The sequence below is a fragment of the Egretta garzetta genome, unplaced genomic scaffold (genome assembly GCF_000687185.1).
Source record: "Egretta garzetta isolate BGI_Z169 unplaced genomic scaffold, ASM68718v1 scaffold304, whole genome shotgun sequence".
NCBI classification, from domain to species: Eukaryota; Metazoa; Chordata; class Aves; order Pelecaniformes; family Ardeidae; genus Egretta; species Egretta garzetta.
Genome location: NW_009259421.1, coordinates 1210750 through 1219995, shown reverse-complemented (window position 1 = coordinate 1219995; position 9246 = coordinate 1210750). Strand labels below are relative to the sequence as shown.

The following is a 9246-nucleotide window of genomic DNA, read 5'->3' as shown; positions in this document are numbered from 1 at the left end:
TTTCCCATGTTACGCACTTGTTGACTACATTATTTCAAAGGAGAATGGAAGTTTTTGGAGGTGTGACTGCATTTTTCTATGCGTTTGCAGAGTTATCTCAACACTTGTTGAGATGGTATTAAAATAATCTATGTCTATGCCCGGTCTTTCATTATTCAACGTACTAAACCCATATTTTTTAAAATAGCCCTTAAGACATGAACTACTTAATAATCTTACCCAGGAACGTTTTATGTATACCCAGTAAACATTGCCGCTGTCCCTTTGCAGAAATGTGATGCTTTTAATCATGATCAAATGCAAAATCACTTTTAATTTCTCTATAAACATTTTGGTCAGAAATACATGAACTAACAATAATTTAACACACAGGTGCTACTAGCACAACAACTCAAGCAATGTAATTTTGTGGAACAAAAGAGAAAAAGGAAATATAAGAGGCTGGATTTTTTTCTGAGTGGATATATACATTCTTAAACAGTAGTAAAGTGGGCTTCAATTTTTGTGAAAATATTTGAGATTAAAAGATTCAAGAGCAGATCCTTCTCATCATCAGTTACAAAAACATTAAAACAATCTACTAGCATTAATAACCAGCTGAAGATCCTACTTAATATATCAAAGATGTATAAACCCCATTTCTCTAAAACCCATTTGTTATCAAAAGTTTGCTGGTTTGGCTTTTTTTTTTTTTTTTTTAAGAGATACCACTCATGCAGGAAAAGTAAAATTTGAAACACAGTTTGATGATGGAATTTTGGTGAGGCCAATGTAGCTAATGGTTATTAGTGAGCAAAACCCCTTCCAGTGTAAGAAATCAACCTTAACAGAGCTAGTAAGCAGCCAGGCAGCTTTGATATACCAGGGAGCTGTTGTTGCCTAGTAGGAGTTAGCAATTCTTGACTTTTCAAACGGAAGTCAGAGGGAATCTTCTCATTGATACAAAGCAGAGTGGAAGCTGGGCCCAAGCCCAAGTACACACATTGCCTCATTAAAGTTTTATTCTGTTGTGTTTCTAATTCCATCGTAGATTTCAAGATATGCCCAGTTCATATCAATTAAAAATCAGACAATTGCCCCACTATGAAAAAAAAGTGTTTACAGCTTTGTAAGAAAAAAGAAAAAAGACACTGAACCCAATGACCATAGTAAAAATAAACCAATTCCATAGTTTTTAAAATAAGGATATCAGTGTACTGAAATGTTTTCCACATTTTTAGGTTTTTTTTAAAAAAGTACAAAATTACATTGAAACTTGCAAATTCACAAGAAAATGTTTCCAGGAGTTTTGCACAGCCGTGTTCAGGAGCAGTGATACTCTGATAACGTCTCTTTGACTCCAGTTATAAAGACAGAACCAGCTTCTTGAAGGAGTAGGACCTACAACACATCCTCTATGTATGGTTGTTGTTAAGATTGTTCTTATTAAAGAATCTCCTTGCTTCAACACTGCTAAGAGACACGGAGCAGCGAGATGGATTCTCTTTTCTGTATTCAATGCTTTCCATCATAGCTTGCTTGATCACCTGGAAAGCAGTGAACAATGTGTCATTCAGGGAAATAATTAACATTTTAATGGTGTATGAATTGATAGAAAAGACTCCTTCAGATGTTAACAACTGTTGCTCCTGCTTTTATCACTGCTCCATCATTGAACAAAGTTGATTGCTGAGTATTATTATCAATATTATTTTCAATCATTGTATAAAACAATGATTGTAATGTAGTTAATATATAAAGATATGACAGAATACCACCAATGTCAAAGAAGTCACACAAGAATAGACACAGTTTAAACCAAGTCCCAGTGCAATTCTGAAAGGCAAATCAAACATTGAGAAAATCCATACTTAAAGGATATAGATAATAATTATTATCTTGAAAAAGATTAAATATTCACTCTTGCTTCCTCTGTCCTGAAGTAACAAGACTTGTTCACTATATTGAAAAAAAATCATTTCTTTATCTGGGATGATCACTTACACTTGTGAATATGGCAAGTTACTCTTACGGATGCTGCGATCATGGTCTTGTGTTACAGCTAGTATTAATTAAAAATAATTATTACTGAGTTAGTTGATCATGTTTCTAGAGATCCTTACAAAAATATTCCATTTTCCCTTTTTTCCAGTTAGAAAATCAGGACATATATACTCAAGAACTGAGCATAAAATACTGAACATAAGGTCTACATCCTGTGCAGATACTTTGGCTCAGTTATCCTGTAGGACTTTTGATGGTAAAATGACAAAAAACCCCACAGGAACCAAATTAAAAAGAATATGAACTTACCTAGGGTATACTACATCCCTCATTAAAATAAAGCTGGTTTTTCCCATTAACTATAAATGGGCTTTGATCCAACCACAACTTTGAGAATAGCAAGCAGCAGAACTAAATGCAGGAAGCATTTTTTAATGTTGTATCAGACAAACACTGAAGTAAACCCCCATACCTTCTGTATGGCAGATTCAGGGCTTTACTCACATCATCTACTTTCCCCTTTAAAAACCTAAACCCTTTAAGCCCCTTGCACACTGGCATACATACATCTATGTTATTGAGGGTGTTGAACTCCATCAGATCATGAAGCCTCTTGAAAGCCTCATTGGGATACTGGAAGTTGAAGGTAGAGAACGGTGTATTTGGATCATCAAAAATGTCAAAGTCTGCAAAATCCTTCTCTTCTTGTGTTTCTCTTGGAACTCCTGTATACAGAACAAATGCAAAGATACAATCTAAATGTTAGGTCTGAGAACTTATCATCTTTTTTTTAATGGCTCTTTTGAAATCCCTAACTACTACAGATAGTTATTTCAGAGACAAAACATTTCTAGGATATAACACCATGTCTTCATAAGGCTTCCAAGAAACAGCTAGATTCAGCATCAGAAACTGTGTGTTCACCTGGAGCTTTGTAATTCCGGAAGTTGATGTTGGCCAAAACAAAATGAATTATTGTTGGGCAGTCTTTCTCTGAAGAGGTATCCTTTGGTTTGAAAACATAGCACTCCTTCATGCCGTCTCGATCAAATACATTTGGGTCTATTTTTGGGAAAGGAAGCTTGTTCATTTTAGCCCATTTTTCAGCAAGCAAAATTTCCTGAAAAGATAACAAAGACTCAGGTGCATATAAGCATCCACTGCAAAGTGATATTTTATAGAGAGAGACACAGGTCAAATTGGTTACTAGAAGCAGTTTTATTAACTCACACTTATGTACAGAGATCAAGTCAATCTTTGTACAGACAACCCAGTAGGGCAAACTGAGCACACCTAATTCAGCCTGCCCAATCTTTACCACCTGTGATGATTCACAGGAAAGAAAGAGCTGGTCTGCTACATAAATCTTTGGGTGAATTTACAGAGCTGACAGCTAGAAAAAACCACCCGTAATTTTACTTGCAAACTGAGTATCAGTGCTATGGAAACCAATGAGAGTTAATAAACACCAATCCACACGTTGTTATGTTCAGAGTCACATCATAGCAAAGACCAGCACTTGGAAGCATGCTAAGCGAAGAAGTAAGTAGGGAAAACAGGCTTTTTTTTCCTCGTGACAACTCACTAAACAAAATAATCTGTAAATAATGACTCAAAAGCATGTAATGAGGGTGTGTGAGAGGGAGGAGAGGGAAGGTCAACATCTTTAATCTTGGTTTTGAATTAAATAGGACCCTTCTTTGGGCAACTGTTTTGGATACACAAGAGATTAGAAGATAGTGGGTGTAAAATGATAAAACAAGAGTAGAGTCATTGACTTCAGCTGGCTGATTTCCCTGTGTGTTGGAGTAATAAAAGTATATTAGAGCACTACCATAGATACAGGCCAACTCCTGAACTGGCATTTACTCTTTGTAATGCAAGCAGAACCAATGGGATTGCACAGCCAGTAAACAAAACTGGTTTCTGTCATTTAGGCCATTAGCATACAGCCTCTGCTTGTGGACTATACCTGTGTATTAGCTGGAGGTACGTCACTTTTTTATTATACACACATTTGCATTTTGGAAATAATGAACCATTCCCTTCAATGGTGGCTTCATGGAAACCTAAGGCACCATTTAATTTTTCCACCATTTTTTCTTGAGTAAAAGGATTTTGCCTTTTTGAAATTAGAGTTTACAGAAAAACCTTCAGGACACCACTTGACTTCCAATCAATCTCTCCATGTTATAGTATGTTCCCCAAAATAGTACAGAGAATAGCAGCTGATGAAGACAGAAAGGTCAACGCATAGGCTAAGAGTAACAGAGATGACTATGTACAGCCTTTTGCACAGACTTCAGGTGCAGAACACAACACAGCCAGAGGAAAAAGAAGATGTTTCAGAGATGACAGTGCAGAGTCATCAAATTTAGCTGACAGGGAAAATATTCAGTTATTACAAAAAAGGAGACAAATTCTTAAACAGAAAATTAAAGGAAGAAACAGACTGTGGGATTCAGTCCTTTAAGGAAAGATGAAGGATCTCAGCACTAGTACAAGTCTCTGCTCTACTCTTCCAGGTAGCCCCCAAGAAATCTAGAGATTACAGAAGTTACTGCTTTTTATTCTCCTGAAGCTTGGGGGTTTTTTTTGCATTTGACAACGCTGATATTAAATTTCATTTTGCTACTGATGTTATTTTCTAATGTTGTTTTGGGGTTTTGTCCCTTGATAGCAAGAGGAAGGAAAAAATTGTGCTGTTCTAACCAAAATTTCTCTGTAAAGCAACAAAGAATACCATATGTTTCTCAATCAGGGAAGTTTTCCTGGTTTCCTTAAAAATTATTTTTTAAAATCCACATTCCAGTGAGATGTAAATGAACAGTTAGCTCCACTTCCAAAATGTTACATATTTAGCAATACCAGAGTGACCGAGACACATTTCTGCAAGATGATGAAAGAAAACCATTCATTTACATCACAGAGAACAGCTGTACAGAGCTAAGGCACTAGCACAATGGTAAATGGCTTACTTAATTGTTTAATACTGACATAAAATAAAATTCTGCAATTCAGTTTGAAGACAAGAATTCCATAAAAACAACAGAGCTACTACTTCAAAAAAATTATATTAGCCTTCTTTGTGTCAGTTGTCTTATGTGAGTCATGTAAACAGGAACTGAGGCAGAGTGCAATATTCTTCTGTGACGTGGAAACAAATTGTTCCAATGCTGTAGATAGAATAGCACTAAGGCCTTCTGGAACCATGAAATGTGCAACCAACCCAACTGGAAGAATAGAACTGCGTAAACTTAAATTTATGAACACAAAGAAAGCAATGGCCTATCTTACTTTGAAAGGAGGACTGGAATCACTTGGCCTTGCTGAAAAATCAAAAGAGATGATGAGATCAACGCCCCTTTGAGGTCTTAAGATAAGTGGGTACGGCAGGTTAAAGGTAAGCCCACTGTCCACTACATGAATCTTTTTGCTCTTCACATCTAGTGGCTCGTATATCCTCTCAAACTCATCAGGATCTGTGCAGAACAAATGAAAACAAAATAGGAACACAGGAATTAAGAACTGAAATTGTGATGGGCTTTCAAGTGTTTCCCCAAGTACCAAAAATTCCACAGAATTCAAAATGTACAGTATCCCAGCAAAGCATCCCATGAACTCGTGTGTCACCTTAATTCTCATCTTAACAACTGGAGAATGAGGAGCTAGAAGGGACCTCAGTAGGTCAAGTACATAAATGCCCTGTCCCAGGGTAGAAGCAGGGGTGGTTTGAGGCAATACCAAAGGGGACAAATGGCCAGATTTGACTGTAGCCTTCCCAGCTTTACCCCTTCATCCCTAACAACCCATACACAAAGGAAAGTGTTTATGGGATGTTAAGAGACATACTCCTAACATACATCCCCTCAGTGTCCTACAAACCCTGCCCAAACCTCTTCCCCCAGGTTCCCTCCAAAACCCTCTATCCTTCAGAGCAACTCGTACTTCTTTACTTGGAGGGTGACAGAGCACTGGAACAGACTGCCCAGGGGGGGTTGTGGTCTCCTTCTCTGGAGATATTCAAAACCACCTGGACAATGTCCTGTGCAACCTGCTCTAGGTGAACCTGCTTTAGCAGGGGCGTTGGACTGGATGATCTCCCGAGGTCCCTTCCAACCCCTGCCATTCGGTGATTTCATGATTCCCCAAATAACTGAAATCTGCCTAACAGCCTTTATGCGGCTCTGCTCTTCAGTGATACTTTTCTACGTCTATTTCTGTCCTTTAAAATTAGGACTACCAAGTCAAATGACTTGTTTTTGAACCTACACCAAACCCCATGACCTCATGCTCACTACTATGCTAGGAACAAAAAGAAACGGTAACCCATATCTGTATCCAAAATTTAAGCATTGGGCAGAATTACATGTAAGCCACTTACTGCTATTACTGTCATGGCATAGTACAAAATAGTCTCCTCTCTAATGTCCAAACTGAGGGCTGAAGAAGATGATGTTTCCCCTTTAACCCCAATATTTCCTGGGTGCAGCTCAGGAAAGAACAAGCAATTTTTCCTACATGTCTTTGCACTTATCCAAGTCTCTGGATACTACTAAAAGATCCCTGCAGGACTTCCAATGTTTCTCCTGACAGTCTTTTCTTGCTCTAGGTCTTAAAAATATTTCCAGGCCTGTTTTTGCCTTTTGACTAAAAATGCTCATATCTGTAGAGGGCAGTGTAATCTAAGGAATGCAGAATAGAATAATATAATTATTTCTTGTATAATTAAATTTCCTAGCACCTACTTATTTGTGATGGAAGTGATCTGAAAAAAGATATTTTAGTGTAAAGAAAATCCATCAAAAATAATTCAAACGCTACTTCCTATCATTTCAGGATATATGAGAAAAAATTACTGTTATAAGCAGCAAAAAAAAATTTCAGAATAGATACTTTGACTTTTTATTTCTGTTATTATTATTATTATTTATTAGAGGGCACTTTGCTAAGAAATGAGGCACCAGTTTCCTAATATTTGCCTTGATCTCTAAGGGAGAAAACTCTTTGAAAACCTTGCCTATTGCTAAAGGGCTAAGTGTGTTTATAGACCTATCTTAGAACCAGATATATTTCTTAACCATGAATTAGCATAAAACAGTGAAAATATAATACTGTTTATCAAATACATCATAATAAAAAAAATGGTAAAAAAAATTCACTTACTACAGACCCTTTTAGCACAAGAAACCAGTTTTGGTTTCCCCCTCCTTTTTAAAGACATTTCAAATATAATTCAACCCTTCTTCTCAGTAGGATTTTAAAAAATTGCAGAAACATTTTTGTTCAAGTATTGTATTATCTTATGTTACAAAATTTGAATTTGAAAGCCAACAGTGATCCTTTAAACAAGAATAGTACCACCTATAATAATGTTTGTGACAGGAGTGTTACTGCATACACAAAGCTTCCTACCAAAAAGTCATTGAAGAACAAGATGGTTCCTATTGCTTACAGCCTTCATGACTCTATCATCAAATTTATCATAATAATCTTACTGTATCTTAAATGATAAAACATCATAACGCCATCAATAAACTTGTAATGACTACATAGATTGTTTTTATTAGTCATGGTCTTCTGTGATTACAGGAGAAATTAAACTTAAAAGGTTTTTCTTTTTATTATAATTAATTTTAGTACATTTCTAATCTTTGAACTGAGAAGAAAAGTTCCAAAATGCAACTTGTGTCCATGTTATGGGGTCAGAAATCAAAAAGCTATGAAGATAGTCCAGTGTTATTTTAACAACATAACTTTAAAGGCAGACTCAGCATGTAATTTGATTTGATTTACACAGGATCTGGAGCCAAAGGCCAGAAACAGCACACAATACCCTGGCGAGACAAGGAAAGGAGGCAGACTGAACTGTGGGTCAGGACACTGCAGGTGAACCTACAACTCCTCCTCCTGGGAGAGGTGTAATGCACAATAAGTATCCCCAATGCTAAAAGAAGCATCACCTACTCTGTAACCTGTGCTGTAGTTATTCTGAAGGACTGGATAAGAAACCTTTGTTCTTGTACTTTATAACACATGAATCCAGGACAATCATTCTATATATGCAGCCCTGATAAGTCAATCCATTATTATTCTTCAAACAGTATGAAGACTGAATGGAGTATTTAGGCTCTGAGAGGACACTAATTTTCAGCCTATGCAGACTGCTTTTATGAAAGATGCATCTACATTATGAGAAGCTTTCAGTCCATCAAACAGCAAACTGGGAGAAGCAAAAGATGTTTACAAGTAGAGTTCTGTGTTAAACCAGCACAGCATGCCTATCTGATTTGCAGTAATCAGATACGCAATCGCATATAAAGAATTGCTAGGAAATTAAAAAGAGACCATGTTCTAGAGACCAGAGTTTGTCTCTGATGGCAGCTTCAATGGAAGTATGGGAGATTAAAAGGGCATTTGCTACTGACGTGCATCTACTGTAACAGAGTTTCAGTAACTACTGAATAAGGAAGCAGAGATTATGAGTTATTTTTTCCCTATTGTTATTCACTTGGCATTTTCTCAAGCGATTTTGGTGTGTTGTAATATCAAGGCACTGAAACAGAACAACTCTCGAGTTCACAATGAAATCATTCAAGAGGTGTGAAGTCTTAAACCATATTTGAGATTTATTAAGAAAATGCTCAGCATAAATAGAATTCATACCAAAGCAAAGACAAGAATTTTACTTTCAGATGAAGCAGCTGGGATCTCTGCTGTATGTGCTGCACACTCTAAATTCAATCCACAGTAATGACTGTAACATCGGCTTAGGTCTGCCACAGTTCATCCTCTGAAGAGCAACTCAGTGGGTCTATAGAAGGTCTGAGACAACTGGAGATGTAAAGTATTATTTATATTCTTTCTGATTAATTTATTTCTCCTTTGGAGTGTCTGGTAATAAAGAGAAAGTAAGTCCTAAAGTCATTCAGACTTCTCTCTGTACTCAAGCTGATAGATAAACTGCTAGCGTTAGGAATAAATATGCAAAGCTTAAATGCATCCAGTGCCTTGGTAATATAAAATATTTGAAAATTACACCAAAGTTTCCTTTCTGTCTACTCTTCTGGCTCCTAGCCTCTTACATATATGAGCAAAATGCACAGCATTAAAATCTGGGTACACTTACTCACACTACCAAATGATTACCTTTCATATTAACTACTGAAATGTCAAGGTGTTTTTAACTGTTCTTGACCATAATGCTGCAACTACTCATAGCTGTTAGATTTGAGTTGTTAATTCAGGTTTATGAGTGTGGGC

General features: G+C 36.6%; 1 protein-coding gene across 1 annotated transcript in view; it reads right to left on the bottom strand.

Annotated features, from left to right (window-relative positions):
* Positions 1 to 1214: 1214 nt before the first annotated feature.
* PLA2G4A (phospholipase A2 group IVA) overlaps positions 1215 to 9246 on the bottom strand; it is a 62903-nt gene continuing 54871 nt past the window's right edge. The window contains exons 14-17 of the mRNA XM_035892465.1: positions 5281 to 5465; positions 2908 to 3103; positions 2551 to 2708; positions 1215 to 1526 (exon numbers count right to left, since the gene is read on the bottom strand). Of these exons, the coding sequence (XP_035748358.1) occupies positions 1395 to 1526; positions 2551 to 2708; positions 2908 to 3103; positions 5281 to 5465 (671 nt within the window). The 3' untranslated portion in view covers positions 1215 to 1394. The remainder of the gene's footprint in view (positions 1527 to 2550; positions 2709 to 2907; positions 3104 to 5280; positions 5466 to 9246) is intronic.